Raw genomic sequence first — 18,160 nt, forward strand, 5'->3', positions numbered from 1 at the left:
ACTTGTGTTTATATTGGGGTGTCAATTTCTAGCGCGACTTTGAAGATTCGATCACTTTCGAGACAGAAGAGGGACGTTTTTCTGTGGCTTTGCGAGCTACCCTTCCAGGTCACAAGCTACTGTTTCCAGCGGAGCTTAGTCTGCCCACATGTTCTGTATATGATACATCAGAGGGCGCATTTGTCCTGCGTAGCGCAAGGTAAATGATAGATACAGATGTGCCATGCAGGATCTCTTGAGCCATCGTTTGCTTTTGAATTATAATTCTGTCTCTTTTTTTTTATATTTATATTCCTAATGCACATAATTATTTTCTCAAATCCAGTGTGTTTGTCATGTGATAGCATGGGCTAAAAATATTATCCAAGTTAACCACTATGTTGATGTTCTCTTGGGTACATTTATATTTCTGCGGTGGGGTACACTGTGTTCCATCAGAATGTAGTGATGGATCTTGAGCCAGGGGCACCAACAGGCTAAAGCTTTAGACTGTCCCAGAATGCATTGCGGAGCCTCCTCTATAACCCCGCCTCCAGGCACTGTGAGCTCAGTTTTAGAGTTGGTGCCTGCATGAAGCAGGTCACTTAACAGGGGGGCTGCGCTACGCAGCCCTGAAAAAGCTTTTTAGAAGACTTCAAGTGCTGCAGCACTTCATATGTCAGTGTGACATACTGTGCTGCGGCTCCATCACCTCCCCAGCGGCGTGCATACTCCCGCTGGCTCTGTTCCCAGGTACTTGCGGCGGAGGCGCTCCGGTTCCTAGGCACACCACTGCAGACGCTCTCCTGGATCGCGTGGCTGCTACAAAGGGAGGAGGTAAGAGGGTCCCCCAGACGGACCCGCCATTAAATTGCGTTCCGGTTTGCGGTTTAAGTAAACGAATCGCGACGCTGGCGTGGACACTGTGACAGAGCAGGGACCCCACTATATCCAGCAGGGCATGGGAACAAAAGTGGATAGTAAAATATCCACTTTAATAATGCTCAATAGTACCCGGTGGTGAGGACCAGCATAGGTGAAAAGGCGTTTGACCTGTAGCCCCTCCCCCAGCTCCGGTCGCCATCTAGTGCTGGTGTTCCCGTCCTGGAGCTGCCTCACACTCTCCCTCACCCCCTGACTGAGACTCTGGGCGCCATCATCTCACAGTAGCTGTGACTGATCTCCGGGACTACAGGGCAAGGTCTCCTCTGTAAATCTGCCTGATTCATCAGCGCTGTGATTTTACAGACACTTAAGTATTCTACATGTCATTTTAAGACAGAGTTAGTTAAGAACATGTGTACCTCTACCAGAATATATTGTACGAGTATTCTGATATATACATCCGGTCTCGGACCGAGTGTGTATGTATATATGTATATATATATATATAGGTGCGTCAGGATCTCATACTGTATATAGTTCTGCTCAGTATTTACCGTTAAGTGTACTCTACTGTGTAGTCAGTTACTTCATACCAGATTTATTCGCTGGTGTTGTGTACTGTGTACGCAGTCACATAGTACCGGATTTAGACGACGGTGTTGAGTACTGTGGGGGTCATTCTGAGTTGATCGCTAGCTGAAAATGTTCGATGCGCAGCGTTGATGCAAAAAAAAGGCACTTCCACGCACACGGCACAATGCGCACGCGCGACGTACATTCACAACGGCCGATGTAGTTTCACACAAGGTCTAGCGAAGCTTTTCAGTCGCACTGCTGTCCGCAGAGTGATTGACAGGAAGTGGGCGTTTGTGGGTGTCAACTGACTGTTTTCAGGGAGTGTTCGGAAAAACGCAGTCGTGCCAGGAAAAACGCAGGCGTGGCTGGGCGAACGCAGGGCGTGTTCGGGACGTCAAAATAGGAACTGAACAGTCTGAAGTGATCACAAGCGCTGAGTAGGTCTGAAGCTACTCTGAAACTGCACAAAATTATTTCGTAGCCGCTCTGCGATTCTTTCGTTCGCACTTCTGCTGAGCTTAAATACACTCCCACTGGGAGGCGGCATAGTGTTTGCACGGCTGCTAAAAACAGCTAGCGAGCGAACATCTCGGAATGACCCCCAGTGTGCGCTGTGACATACTAGGGGATTTATTTGCAGGTATTGTACACTGTCTGGCTGTATCGTACTCATACGCTCTGCGGTTGCATTCACTAAAATGTCTAAGACAAAGGGTGGGAAATCCAAGGACGCTCCTGTATCATACAGCGCATGCGCCAGGGATTTGCCTGATAGGGAAGCTTTAAATTATGGTCTGTGTAATACGTGCCATACATCTTCCAGTCAGTCCCAGCTCCTGTAACCAATCAGCAGCCACCTTGGGTGGCGTTCTCATCTATGCTCCATATGCTTGTGAAACACCTTGCGCCCCCTATGGGACTTCCTGTGCCATTGCAGCCACATATTGTCCCTGTGGTAAATTCACCCTGGGCAAATGCTCTGTCTACCCAGATACAACTATTGAATCAATTTTTGGTTAGACAAAAATGTACCCCACGTCTCTCTGGGGTCAAGGGGTCATCTAAGCGGGCCGCTTCCTCCTCACAATCCACTAATATCTCAGAAGATACTTTTGATGAGGCAGGGGGGTCTACTGATCCATCAGACACTGATACAGTTGTTTCTGACGAGGAACCTACAACTCGGGTTGATGTCCATGACCTAGTGGAGGCTATTAAGCTGATTCTACAAATCGATGATGATGTAGAACCAGCTACTGCATCTAAGAAACCTGATAAGTTTAAACGTCAGAAGGTACTGTAGCTAAAGTGGTCTTACCGCATTCTGACCATTTAGTAGACATACGTCAGGAACCCTGGTCTTCTCTAGGGAAGAAATTCTCCCTGTCTAAATTGATGCTCGCTCATTATCCTCTCCCTGCTGAGTTGTGTAACAAGTGGGAAAATTCACCGCCGGTGGATTCCTATGTCGCCCGTCTTGTGGTGCCATCTACTCTACCTGTCACCATTGTCACCTCACTGAAGGAACCCACAGATAAGCGTGTGGAGAGATGCCTGAAGTCTATTTACTCCCTTACAGGTGCTGTACTAGACCCACTATAGCTGCCACCTGGGCTACAAAAGAAATTGAAGTGTGGGTTCAGGCAATAGAGGATGAGCTGCCTCAGGATATATCTGACACTGCCAGACAATATCTGTCTCATATTACCACCACCTCCCACTATATTCAGGAGGCGCCCTCTGAGGCAGGTGTAATGGCGGTCAAGATGTTTACTATGTCCATCCTGGCTCGCCGAATTCGGTGGTTAAGGTCACGGAAGGTGGACCTGGACTCCAAAAAGACCTTGGAGGTACTTCCTTTTAAGGGAGACATCCTATTTGGGGTAGATCTGAATAAGATCGTGACTGGCTTAGCAGCTGCTAAGACTGCATTTTTCCCGAAAACTAATCCTTCTACACAGAAGGCAAAGTGTACCACTTTTCGTTTCTTTCGACCTCAAGGGAAAGCAAAAGGTCAGACATACCTGAGACAAGCTCGTGCTTCCAAAACCACTAAGCCCAAAACAAAACAATCCTGGGCCGCCCATCATCCTGCTTCTAAACAAGACAAGCCTGCTGCATGATGGGGCGGGGATCCCAGGGTGGGAGGCCGACTTCTGCAGTTCACCCAGGTCTGGTTAAAGACCACTTCAGACGCATGGGTGCGAGAAGTCGTCTCTCATGGGTACGCAGTCTCTTTCAAGAGACGTCCCCCTAGCCAGTTCTGCACGGCGGTTATTCCGTCGGACCCATTGAAGGCGCAAGCTCTACACCTGGTTGTGCGTTCCCTCCTGGATACAGGATTGGTAGAGCCGGTACCCCTGTCCCAAAGAGGCGGAGGATACTACTCAACCCTGTTTCTAGTCCCGATACACAATGGGTCTTTCCGGCCTATACTCAACCTCAAATCACTGTACAAATTTGTGAGAGTGTCCAAGTTCCGTATGGAAACGCTGCGCTCGATTGTACTGGCCATGGAACCCGGAGATTATATGGTATCCCTGGATATACAAGATGCTTATCTGCATATACCTATTGCCATATCGCATCAGCAATATCTGCGGTTTGCTATTGACAACCTTCACTATCAGTTCCAGGCTCTGCCGTTTGGACTTGCCACGGCGCCTTGGATCTTCACCAAGGTAATGGTCGTGGTGACGGCTCATCTGAGTCGTCAGGGAATCTGGATCCTGCCATATCTGGACAACTTACTGATCCTGGTGAACTCCCAAGATGTCCCCCTCAGTCATCTGCAACTGACGGTATGCTTCCTACAAGCCCACGTGTGGCTCATCAACTGGAAGAAGTCCTCGCTGGTCCCTGCTCGGAGCATGGTGCACCTGGGGGCACTGCTGGACACACATAGTCAGCGGCTGTTTCTGTCTCCAGAGAAGGTCCTGAAACTTCAGGACAGGATCAAATACTTTCTCTCTCGCCCAAGAGTGTTGATACACTCGGCGATGCAAGTACTAGGCCTCATGGTGTCGGCTTTCGACATGGTAGAATACGCTCAATTTCATTCCCACCCTCTACAGAGGTTAATCCTTTCCAAGTGGGATGGCCTGCCTCATCGGATCAGGTCTCAAATGATCTCCTTGACTCCGGAGGTTCGTCTGTTACTGAACTGGGGGCTACATGACCAGCAGTGGAGCAGGGGCCGTCCCTGGATCCCCACCTGGGTCCTACTGACTACAGACGCTAGTCTGAGGGGTTAGGGCATGGTGCTGGAGCAATACTTTGTCCAGGATCGGTGGACCAAGGAGGAATCTCTTCTCCCGATAAACATTCTGGAATTGCGGGCAGTGTTCAATGCTTTGACTCTTGCCCTGCCTCTGATACAGAACAGACCTGTTCAAGTACAATCAGACAACGCCACCACGGTGGCATACATAAACCATCAAGGCAGCACTCGAAGCCGCATGGCAATGATGGAAGTGTCAAAAATCCTTTGTTGGGCGGAACGCCATTTGCCAGCAATATCGACAGTGTTCATTCTGGGAGTCCTCAACTGGGAAGCGGATTTCCTCAGTCGTCAGGACGTACACGTCGGAGAGTGGAGTCTTCATCAGGAAGTCTTTTAATTCAAAGTGGACAAGTGGTGTCTACCAGATGTAGACCTGATGGAGTCCTGACACAATCACAAAGTTCCGGTCTTCAGATCAAGAACAAGGGATCCTCAAGCAGCTTTTGTGGACGCACTGGCAATTCCATGGAACCTTTGGCTGCCCTACGTGTTCCCTCCAGTATCACTCCTGCCCAGGGTACTACGGAAGTTCAAGCAAGAAGGAGGAATACTACTTCTAGCATGGCCCAGACGGCATTGGTTCTCAGACCTGCGGGGTCTACAGATAGAGCGTCCTCTTCTACTTCCTCAACGCCCAGACCTCCTCGTTCAGGGCCCTTGTGTCTACCCGGACCTGGCCAGACTGGCTTTGACGGCGTGGCTCTTGAAGCTTCACTCCTGAGGGCCAAAGGAATCTCCGAGGCGGTTATCCAAACTATGCTAAAGACCCGCAAACCGGCTTCTGCAAAGATTTACTATAGGGTCTGGAATTCTTACTTCACCTGGTGTGCTGCTAAGAATTACGATGCTTCCAAGTTTAGTACTTCCAGACTTCTGGGTTTTTTGCAACAAGGCCTGGATTTAGTACTTCATCTGGCCTCCCTCAAGGTTCACATATCTGCCTTGTCGGTGTGTTTTCAGAGAAAAATTGCGTCTATACCTGACGTTTATACTTTCGCTCAGGGCGTACTGCGGACTCAGCCTCCCTATGTCCCTCCTGTGGCTCCATGGGATTTGTCTGTTGTCCTGACTGCCCTGAGTCTCCATTTGAATCTCTTGAGTCTGTGGACCTTAAATGGCTCACAGCCAAGGTCTTTTTTTCTGCTGGCTATTGCTTCTGCTAGAAGGGTGTCAGACTTAGGCGTTTTGTCCTGTCGTCCACCCTTTTTGATATTCCATCGTGACCGAGCAGTTCTTAGAACTCGCCCTTGTTATTTACCTAAGGTGGTGTCATCGTTTCACCTTAATCATGAGATTGTGGTTCCAGCCTTCATCTCTTCTGACTTGTCCTCCAAAGAACAATCTTTGGATGTGGTACGGGCTCTCCGCATATATGTGGAGATGACTGCCTCTATCAGGAGGTCAGATACCCTCTTTGTACTGGTAACGCCTTACACCCTGCTCTGCCGAGCATTACTTCAATTGTGCTGGGGGTGTTGAACGGCGGACCGGTGCCTCTATTTGTGCCGGATAGTGGAGAGCTGCTCTCTGCTTTACTACGCTGCTGACGGATCGTGCCGCTGACGGATGTCTCACCTGTGCACAGGGTGATATAGAGCGGCATTACACAACATATGAGGTGCAGCAAGGACGGTTCTATTTACACTGCGAGTAGCAGTTACTATACAACCCCATATCTTTGCACCGTTTACATATCCAGTGGATGATTTAGTTGATGAACACTTGTCAGCTGTGATTAAATCTGCAATAATTGAGGACACTTACATACACGGCCGTGTAAGACTCTTCTGTGTTCACATTATGGGCAATTATTCCAATACGGATAAAATCAATCTGAGGGTCATTCCCATATAAGGTTTTGCGACTGCCTTCTACTGTTTACAATTAGTGTATATTATTATTTATTTAAGAGGTATTAGATACCTCATTTTTATATGATCATTATTTTGTGGTCTTAATATCTTTTTTACTTTGTTGTATGTTTTTTTAGTGCTGTTTAATAAAGTGTTTTATATGCTTCTTGGGTACATCATTGGTATTGAGCACTGACCTGGTAATTCTTTGTATTTACTTTGTTGTTTGAGGAGGCCGGCTACCTCCTCACCAGGCGGCAGCTAATCCCTAGGTGTAAACATACACAGTTCTGCTCCGCGCCATAAAACCTTTTTTTTTCCTTTTTACCCTCTTTGTACTGTTTGGTTTCCACAAACGTGCCTGGCCTGCGAATAAGGAAACCTTGGTCCGATGGATTCGAATAGTGATTGCACAAGCTTATGCGCAGGCTGGACTCCCAGCTCCTGCTGCTGTTAAAGCCCATTCTACTCGGTCTGTTGGACCCTCTTGGTCGGCCCTTTGTGGCGCATCCGCAGAACAATTGTGCCAGCCGGCTACGTAGTCCTCAGTGAACACGTTTATTAGGTTCTATGCCTTTGATACTTCCGCCTCCCAGGATGCTTCTTTTGGATACCGGGTTCTCATACCCGCTAAGGTGCGTCCCCTCCCTTGAGGAACTGCTTTAGGACATCCCTGATGTATTCCCTGTGGAACACAGTGTACCCCGCTGCAGAAAAGGAGATTTATGGTAGACTTACCATGGTTAAATCTCTTTCTGCGAGGTACACTTGGTTCCACAGGGCGCCCACCCTGACGCACTTAGCTTCTTTGGGTTTGTATGGCATTAGCCGCTGGTTCCTTCTCCTGTCGTGAGAACGTGGTTCTATGTGACTAACGTCTGCCTTCTCTTTTACCTGCTTTTGCATTGGACTGGTTAACAAAACTGAGCTCACAGTGCCTGGAGGCGGGGAAATAGAGGAGGCCCCACAGTGCATTCTGGGACGGTCTAAAGCTTTAGCCTGTTGGTGTCTCTGGATCAAGATCCATCTCTACACCTCAGTGTTTTCTCTGTGGAACCCAGTGTACCTCGCAGAAAGAAATGTCTACCATAAATCTCCTTTTTTTAAAACATACATTAGTAATATACATTTTCAACTTTTTTTTAACAGTACTTTTATATATATATAAAAAAATGAAAAAAATAAATAAAAATCTGTTAAAAGATATAAAGCTGCCCATGCACAGGTCTTCCAATTGTTACTGTCCCCGAGTGCCATGTAACAGGGTCCACATCAAGTTTGGCCACCCATTTTTCTAATACTAACAGAAATGTGATCTGGTCCAGGTTGATAACGACAGTGACTTGGGGCAAATTGTATTGTACATGTGCACCTTAAACACATGGATCATAAAACTACAGTATGTATGTATATATAGATATGTATATGTATATATATATATATATATATATATATATATATATATAGCCACATTTAATTTAAACTCAGTAGTTGCAGTTGAGGGCAGCAAAGTAGAAGATAGACATATCTAGACCTCAAAACACGGCTTTGACATAGTTGTCCTGAATGATTACTATACTCAGAAGCTAAAACTTTCATGATTAAAGCATGCAGATAAACTGTAATGTTCAATCTGATTGCTCACTACACATTTTTATTAAAAAGTAAAATGAGATGGAATATTTCCATCACCTGTACTGCACAGCAGAAGAGCCAGCCCACATCTTACAGACAGTGGCAAAAAGACTTTGCAGATGGTTAAAAAATGCAGTCATGTACGTTTTTAAGGAATTAAAAGTTTGGAGTCATCCAGGAATGCTATCTATATAAATGCAAAAGCACTGACTGATTGACTGACTGTTTACTAATTCTCTTATTTCCCGATATGTTAGGAAGATGAAATTCAACATAGGTATTTTGCAGGTGGGAAATAGGAAAACTACGTAATTAGAATTTTAATAAACCTCCCCTAAGGGGATGAAAAGGGGGTTGACCTAATGGTGTCATTACTGATGCGTGGCTTGCTTTTCGTGAACGATAACGCCAAAACGGAAATCTGATCAAAATTTGGATTGCACCTCCAGTGTGTAGAATTTAATAAACTACAAAAATGGTCCTGTCACTTTTTACCGTATCTGCTATGGGTGCTCCTTGGGTAACGCCAAGAACCATGGATTAATATTTACTTATATTAAGATGTCTCAAATTTAAATCTCTATAGATTTTCACCACTCAGTTATATTTGCAACCGTGAAAATCAGAAACTCCCGTGCAAAGAACGGGTAGAACAGCTAGTCTATGCTATAGAGTGATTTAAGCAGATAGTCATAGTTTAGTTAGATAGATTACTTTTGGGCGGCTGATGAGCACACAAGTAAATGACATCCCCATAGAGTTGGGAATTTTCAGCTCTTCATATTTTCAGTTCTGCAAGATTTGAGTTTTTCTTCTAGTCCAAATAAGAGCAGTTGCAATATTTAAAAGAAAGCGCACATTAAATCTTTTATATATGTTTTAGTGACTTGGAGACACAGTTCAGATGGGACGTCCCTGAGCCGTTTCTGCTGAACCCTGCCAGTGGGACGCTTGATCCCAGGTGTGAGATTCGGACCACAGTCTTATTTCAGCCACAGAGAGCATTTGTATACAATGTGCTTGCAACATGTCACTTTGGAGTGAATGAGGGATCTCAAAGGAGTATCCAGCTTACTGCAATTGGTGAGAATAGTACATTGTCTCAATTAAAGAAGCATTATCATGGATTTTAAGAGCTAATAAAATAGTTACTGCTGCAAAATACTGCTATTTTAATTTTGAAAAGAAAAAGCCTTCAAATTGAACACATGTTGGTGTTCATGGTGTGTGTTCCTGTTTTCATTGCATGGCATTCACTTGCAACAGTCCGGTAGTGACTGTTACGTGTAGCCACAGAGTGTAAGATTCAGAGCACAGGTGGGATCTATACATGTACATTCCTTACGTGGGATCTGAGTAGTTAGGTGATTTATCAGATCCATTTTTGTCCCAGCACACATGGCTTCCCACATCAGAGAGACCTTGGGCCACATCTCAGCTGTCAGATATCCTACCACAACCAAAGATATCCTTAGTGTATCTTCTTAACAACACAAGTGTATAAACAAGCAATTCACATTGATATCTTTTTACTGAGATTAGTTATTTACTTTGTAACTGATGATTAAAAATGGCAAAACCCTGTGGCAGTAATCATGTATGGTGGAATTATGTACGATTGACCAAATATCTTATACAGTACTCGTGTGCCTCTCGGTTAACCCAGGCTTCAGTGATTTACCTGTATGCATTGTGAAAAAGATTATCACTGTGGTGGCACTAGATTTGGATTTGTAGATTACATATGTACTAGAACGAAGACTGACCACTAATTATTTGGTGTGAACTATCAGAAATCGGCAGATTAACATGATTAGTGATTGACATATGCATTGCAGATACAAAAACAGGTCTCTGATGTTCAAATATGCAAAGAGGATGGTATAATTATGTATTAGTAAAGACAATATAAAACATCCTGAGTCTGGACTTTGCTGGAATAAAGGTTTTTTTATTGATTTTTAACAAGCAAAAACAGCAATAGGGGGAAGGGGTACAAAAATAAAAGAGGGGTGGGGGGGGGTGGGGGGACACGTAAGGGAAGGTATACAAAAGGATACAGTTTGGAAGTACAAAGATATTGGCGAGTCAGCCGATAATGCAATATATAGGGCCTCCAAGAAAAAAAATAAAGACAAATATGGCTTACTAAGTGTCCCTTCATCCTAAAAAAAAAAAAAAAAATCAGACCAATCCCTTCAGTGCCATGCCACTACAATCATCAATATAATCTAGAAAGGTACTAAAAGAGTAGGGGGGAGGATCAGAGAAAAGACTTATCAACTCTGGGGTATTTCGGGGGTCGTCACACTGTTCAACAGGAGGTTTTATAAGCAAGTCAAGGGGCCCATTTTTTAATAAGAGATCTGGGGGATGGGCCTAAGAGAGTTTCAGCCATTTCAAATTTGTAATTGGATTGAACTATCTTCACCACATTGGTCCAGTGGGGAACCGAGGTGGTACGCCAGTTGCGTGCTAAGCATCGTTTAGTGGTGGACAGAATGTGACACATAACATAGGTGTCGGTAGTAGAAATATGGTCTGGGAGTATGAGCAGAAGTGCTATCTTTGGATGCGGTTGAATATCGATATGCAAAATGACAGAGAGCAGCTGGAATATGTGCTTCCACAATTCAGTTATCATAGGACACGTCCAGAATATATGAAAAATTGATCCCACACCATTACAGTTACGCCAACATGCTCCTGAAGTATCTGGCCACATCTTATGGAGCAGGGCTGGTGTCATGTATAATCTATGTATAAGCTTAAAGTGTTGCTCGATATGAGATATACATTTAGACATTCCAAAACATGTTCGAAAAACACCACACCATTCATCGTCTGATATGGTACAACCCAAGTCCCTTTCCCATTTTAGTAAGGAAGGAAAGTTAGGGCCGTGGTCAAGGGTTATGAGATCAGAATACCACCTAGATATAGCGCCCTTTTTATCAGACTTATTAAGGAGAGTTAGGATCCGTTTAGGGAATGAGCGAAGAGGTGACTGAGTTGGAGATATCTATAAAAGTCATTCCAAGGTATAGAATATCGAGCTTGAATCTGGGAAAATGACAAAAGTACAACTGCTTCTGTGACATCATGGAGCGTATTTATGCCCCTCAGTACCCAGGTGGTAAAGGACAGGTTGGGTATTAAAAATGCGATACCTTTCAGTGATAGGTCTAGGGAAGGTAGAAAGAACATGGAGGTTTTAGAAATGAACAGGTGCCATACTTTGCACAGTGAGGAAACAATGATGGATGGGAGAGATATTCGTTTCCCTTCCTTTAATGGTAATCTAAGTAGATCTTGAAGCGGGAATTGGGATAAGAGGCCTCGCTCCAGCACCACCCATGGTTTTGGGTTAACCCCCGGGTTCCAAGCTCCCAACGGGGACAGAAGGGAGGCTAAATGATACGCATGTAAGTCTGGGAAAGCCAGTCCTCCCAGAGATTTAGGGAGGGCCATCTTTGCTCGTGGAAATCTCGTTTTTTTCCCCCTTCCATACATACGTTACAAATAACTTGTTAAACTTAGCTAGGAGAGTATCGGGGACTATAATGGGGATTGTCCTAAATAAGTACAATAGCTTGGGGAGCAGGACCATCTTGAGAGCGGCAATGCGTCCCAGCCATGACACTTGATGCATCATCCAATATTGTGTCAATTGTGTAAATTTAATTAAGAGTAGGGGATAGTTGCAAGAAACAATGTCCCTCATAGAGGTAGGTACGTTTATACCTAAGTATTTAATACTAGTAGTCTGCCATGCATAGGGATAAGTTGATTTTAAACGTGTCAATAGATTGGGAGTAAAGGAAAAAGGTAGGGCCTCCGTTTTGGAGCAGTTCAACTTATAGAAGTATATGGAGGAATATTCTTGAAGGATTACATGGAGTCGGGACAAGGACACAAGTGGGTTAGTGAGGGTTAACAGGACGTCGTCAGCAAATAAACGTATTTTACACAGGACACCATAGAGATCTGGGCCTGTTATCATAGGATCCCTTCTAATAGCTTCCTCTAAGGGCTCGATTGCTAAAGCGAACATCAATGGGGACAATGGGCAGCCCTGCCTAGTGCCATTTGTAATACTGAAAGAGGAAGAAAGCAGCCCATTGACTAGAACTTTAGCTGATGGGTGGGAGTATAGAGCCGTAATGGAGGAAAGGGCTCTGCCAGCTATACCGAATTTACATAACACTGCCTGCAGGTAGTCCCAGTGCAACCTGTCAAATGCCTTCTCCGCATCCAACGAGAGCACTATCAACGGCTCAGGGGAAACGGAGAAGGCATCCAGCACGTCAATCACCCTCCTCGTGCTGTCCGGGGCTTGCCGACCACTAATAAATCCAACCTGATCTGAATGGATCAGGGACGGAAGTAGCGGCGCCAATCTATTGGCGATAAGTTTGGCATATAGTTTCACGTCGGAATTTAACAGGGCGATAGTTGGCTAAGAGCGAAGGATTCTTCCCTGCTTTGGGGAAGGTTATTATTTTCGCTTCCAGCATTTCAGCTGGGAATGTCCCACTGCAGGAGGCCTCCTCAAACACCATCTGCAAAGGTCCAGCCAGTTGTGTGCTGAAGCATTTGTAGAAATCATTAGAGTAACCGTCCGGCCCCGGCACTTTATCTGAGGATCATTCACGAATGACCCGAGTGATCTCATCCATTGACCACGGCCTCTCCAAATCGCGGAGCGTGGCCGCGTCCAAGGAGGGTAGGGACAGTTTCTCTAAGAAGGACTCTATTCCTTCCGATGTTGGTTGGGGGGGTCATAGGGTCATCACCAAGATTATATAGGGAAGAGTAGAATTAAGCGAAAGCATTTGCTATATCTGAAGGGTCAGTGACTTTAATGCACTTCAGATTCACAACTCCTTTAATGCGTTCATGCGCCATCTTACCCCTAAGTTTCCTGGCTAACATCCTGTCCGCCCTGTCCCCCTGCACATAGAATTTCTGTTTCAGTCTGAACATGGTTCTGTGAATTTCTTGAAGAGTCAAAGTATTCCACTCCTCTCTGGCTTTAAGTAGTTCCTTATCTTCTTATCTGAGGGGGCTGATTTAAGCTTGGATTCTAAATCCATCAGGCGGGATTCTATTGTTTTTAACATTTTGTCGTGCGTAGCACGTTGTCTAGCGGCAGCCTGTATGAAAGAGCCCCTAATGACCGCTTTCAAGGCACACCAATAGTTAAAGACATTCGTTTCCACAGGGGTATTTCGTGTCTAAATACAGTTGTATCGAGTGTAATACAGTTTCTTTAACAGAAGGGTCAGTCAAAAGATACTTCCCAAGGCGCCATTGTCTATGGGAGACATTGGGTGCCCGAATACACCAGCTGAGGGACAGGGCAGAGTGGTCCGACCAGGAAACGGGGATAATCTGGGATCTCCGAATCGATTGTAGGGTCCATTTGCCCGATAGGGCCATATCTATCCTAGAATGTGAGCTATGGACTGGGGAATAAAAGGTGTAATCCCTATGTAAAGGGGTTTTGCCCGCCATACATCATAGAGTCCGTATTCGTCTAATAATCTCCTAAATTGGGACGACTGATCCCTAGCGGTGTGCCTGCGCTTGGGGCGAAGTGGGGAAGATCTGTCCAGATGGGGATCCAATACTAAATTAAAATCGCCCAAAATTAATAACGCTCCTGAACAAGTCTGTAGGGCGGTGCAAAATTTACGGAGAAATGGAATCTGTTTAGAGTTAGGTACGCAAACTACCGCTAGGGTGATTTATCGTCCAATGTACCATTGAGAATCAGATACCGACCCTCTGCATCAGACGTCCGCTTCTCCAGTACAAACCGACACGTAGAGGAGAACAGCAGGGCAACACCCGCTTTCTTTTTTGGGCCATTGGAGGTGTAACATATAGGGAATTTATAGTTAGAGAATTGTGGAGGGGAGGAGGACATGAAATGGGTCTCCTGAAACGCTATGACATGTGCTTTCAGTTTTGCAAAATGTCTCAATGCGATTTTCCTTTTATTTGGGGAATTGAGGCCCTTCACATTAACAGAGATTATATTAACCATTATCTACGGGAGTTTGGAGATAGGCTATACACATTAAATAGGCTGAGACATTCCAAGACATCTGTGCGGCCCTCTGGCTGTAGATGAACACACATAGGCCCAGGGATACCGTGTAGGAAATGTACTTCCGTGGAAGGGGGGTAGGATCATGGTCGGGTCGGGGTATAGGGAGGAGAAAACTAAGATAAACCAAAACAAAAAAGTTGTATGTGCTATACAGCACTCTAACCGGAGGCCGCCTCAGTAGGCGACACATTGGGAGGCGTGGAGGTAGAACATGACCCCCATCACTCTACAGGAACTAAATTGCACAGCAAACAAGCAACTGAGCATTGGATATTTAGATATATAATTGAAAACCCTAAGTAGCCAATCTGCTACCGTTATAAAGAAGAGCGGGTAGATAGAGAGTGGCAAATACATTCAACAACATTATCTCAGAGAAACGTAAATAAAACAGTGTATGATAAATCACGCCCTTCTGTGGGATCTCCGAGCCCCCAGCTCCGACCAGACTCTAGAGCAGCAAGTCAGTGGAGACCGTAATAGACACGGGGACTCGGATGCCCCCCCAAACACAGTTTAACAATACATGTAAACATATAGTCCATAACTATGGTGGATAAGGGGTGAAACATCAACAGTAAATCGCAAAGGATACAGCCAGTTATGAGGCCTTCTACCAGTCTCGAGACACCGGGGAGTTTCTGGGGCCCGTTGCAGAAATGGTGTCTAAGTTCCGGTGAAGAGACAGCCATCGTTGACCCTTTGCGACGCATAATTAGCTTGGTCGGAAAGCCCCATCGGTACGGTATGTCCGCCTTTTGGAGCGCCCTGGTCACTGGAAGAAAGGCTCGACGTCGGGCTAATGTGGCAGCTGATAAATCACCATAAATTTGGAGGTTTCCCATGGCCAAGAGATCCTTCTCTTTGGATCTGGATAGTCGCAGAACCTTCTCCTTGACATGAAAATAGTGGAAACGCATAATAGTGTCCCTAGGAGCCTCTGCCGGGTGGTCTTGGGTTTTGGTAGTCGGTGAATACGGTCAAGCAGTAGATCGGTAGAAGGTATATCCGGGGCCAGAATTTTAAAGATGCTGAGAACATGGTCCTCCAGATCGGAAATGGCAATAGATTCTGGTATCCCCCTTATTTTGACGTTGTTACGTCTGGAACTGTCCTCAAGATCTCCAACTTTAGCCTTCAGGAAGTCCACTTCAACCTGCATTGCATCATGGTGATAAGGTCGTTATGCGACTGAATCATTTCTTCAAATTTATTCTCCAGATGGTCAGTCCTCTGACCGATGTCGTCAATGCTCTGTTGGTACGTCTGCAAAGCATTCTTGAATTCAGTGGAAATGTCCGTTTTAAATGACGATAGGAGCTGTTTCATCAGGCCCACCGTTAAAGGAGCATCGTCCCCGTGATCCAGAGAGGGAGTCGATGTAGCTCGCACCGGGTCAAACGGTTTAGACAAAGCTGAAAGTTGTGAAGACTGGTCCGATCCCGTCGGCGAGGACTTAGCCGAAGGCGGCGAGGGATTCGCCTTGAAGAAATTTACTTTAGGGGTTCCATGGTTATCCTTCTTCGGTTTAGGCATGGTGAAAAAAAATAAAATAAATGTAGGCTGGTCCTAATACACTGCAATCGCACTAATAGTTGTATAGCAACCAGGTCGGCTATAATATAGTAGTAGCTCAGTGCTTCATAAGATGTATAGAGAGCGATGGGAGAGTACGGGTGGTATCACCACATCGTTACGAAAGCATAATGGAGAGACGATTGCGAAAGGGAGATCAATGCGCCCCCAAGGTATTGCAGATGGTCGATGGGAGCCCCAATGCGCAGGAGTCTGCTTGTCAGCGTCGGTCTTCAGCAACGGACTCAGCTGCTCAATGCACAGCGGGCCACCGCAAGTCCTGGACCAGCCAAGGAATTGAGGGGCGACACCATATAGTGGATGCAAGGGCTGGCACAGTGAGTCTCCTCATCCACTGTGTACAGGCAGGGGGTTCCTCTCACCTTTAGGGTCTGGATCCAGTGAGGGGTCAATGGGCCACTCATATGCTGCACATACGGGGTCACACTCAGGTGCTTATGATTGGCACCTTTTCCAAGATGGCCACCGCAGCAGCACACACAGAGCTTCTTCTCAGCACTGTGCTGCCCTTAGCGGATATCAGGTGAGGCAGGCAGGTGGTGTGGGGACTCCAGGGGGGGGGGGAGGTGTCCCGCGACGCCAGCTGGCGCGATCGCGGGCACCCGCGCTACGGAGCTCAAGCCGCGGATCGGCTCCAAACTCTAGCTCCCGGCTCTCCGGCCCGCCTAGGCCACAACCCACAGGGACAGAGCAGGCTGTCCCCCGGCTCCGTGGCTGTCGGCGGCCGGCTCCAGGGGCTCTCTGGGTGGCAGGGGGAGTTCGATGCCCGTGACACAGGGTGTTCAGTAGCCGCTGAAGGGGTTTATAAGGGGATAAATGCTAAAGCTCATAGAGGAAACGTCCTCACTCCAGTGAAGCTAGGCCACGCCGCTGGAATAAAGGTTTTTAACTAAAAGGTTATATAGTAAGTATTTTGCACGGAGTACAGTATATACAAATGGATACGGAACTCATCCTTACCTTCACTTTCTAGTTAGGCACTTCATGTACATATTCGTATATAAGTCCCGATATTTATCAATAAGTGTTTGTAATCATTTATATTGGTGGCCCACTCTCTATTTATCACACATTGGTCACTTATCTGAATGTATAAAATACCTGGGTGGTGGCCCGAAGTGAACTCAACAATATCCACCATGTGGGTATGTTATGGGAGTGTCGTGGGCATGTCAGTGGAAGCAGCTGCATTCTCAGATAGCTGCTTCCAAAGAGGCATGTTCAGACGGAGACCCTGCATCTGCCATAGGCTGGTGCAAGTGTCGATGGTGGACATGTTGGTGTGCTGATGTTGGACTGCCTAGAACCCCTAGCGGTGGTAGTGCGTACAGGGCCACAGAAAATGGGCATCTCAGACCTTGCACTCTCCGGTGCATGCTAGTGCACAAGGGGAAGTCTTAAAGTAGCATTTGCATATTAGCACAACTGCAACTCTGCCAACAAGCGCTAGAGCAGATGCAACTGCGTCTACCTCTGAATCTAGCTCTTTATGTTATATACTAAGGCAAAAGAAAAGCAATATATTTAGTGAACGTTGCAGTAGGGCACATAGAAGCGAGCAAATTAAAGTTGTCCGAAGGTGTAAAACTCTCTTCCATGTGACGAAATGTAGACCAAATTACTTTTAAAGATAAGTTCCTTTATATACCATCATCTTAACCCTATATTAAGCTTAACTCTGTGCAGTAAAGAACTTTCACTCTGTCACCTCAACCCCTACAGCAAAGGTGGGCAATCTATGGCTCTAAAGGAGGTGTAGAGACACTGGTTACATATCTCTGCACTAAAGCTTGTAGCCTTAGCATCACTGTAAAGCCTGGAACATTTAAAAAAAACACCATCTGTGGCAATTACACATTTACAGTGTGTTTCCCGTTACAGCAAAGTACCCCCATGTCCTGGTGAGCGTGCCTGGGGAATCCTCTGAGAACACTGGAGAGGAAGGACCAATACTACATTTCGGGTCTGTTGGAGTGGGCATGGTATCTGAGAAAATCATGGAGATACACAACCTGTCAGTGGTATGTGACTTTGGTATCTGTAAAGGGGAAAGACTATACATTGTTGATGCTAAAAAAAACTCCATGTCTCTGCTACATTTCTCCGTCTGGGTCCACAGGTTATCCACAGGATAACATTGGGATATGCCGGAGCGACAGCGGAAATGTCACCAGATAGTCACGAGCTTTCTGGCCTCCCAGGATGCATCGGGGCTCCTCCATATAATCCCGCCCA

The 18,160-nt window shown here is 46.0% G+C and overlaps 1 protein-coding gene across 2 annotated transcripts in view; it reads left to right on the plus strand.

Annotated features, from left to right (window-relative positions):
* CFAP65 (cilia and flagella associated protein 65) overlaps positions 1-18,160 on the plus strand; it is a 377,223-nt gene that overhangs the window by 91,165 nt on the left and 267,898 nt on the right. For both annotated transcript variants that reach the window (XM_063933883.1, XM_063933882.1), the window contains exons 5-7: positions 33-199; positions 9,095-9,294; positions 17,807-17,946. In XM_063933883.1, the coding sequence (XP_063789953.1) occupies positions 33-199; positions 9,095-9,294; positions 17,807-17,946 (507 nt within the window). The remainder of the gene's footprint in view (positions 1-32; positions 200-9,094; positions 9,295-17,806; positions 17,947-18,160) is intronic.

The sequence above is a fragment of the Pseudophryne corroboree genome, chromosome 7 (genome assembly GCF_028390025.1).
Source record: "Pseudophryne corroboree isolate aPseCor3 chromosome 7, aPseCor3.hap2, whole genome shotgun sequence".
NCBI lineage: Eukaryota > Metazoa > Chordata > Amphibia > Anura > Myobatrachidae > Pseudophryne > Pseudophryne corroboree.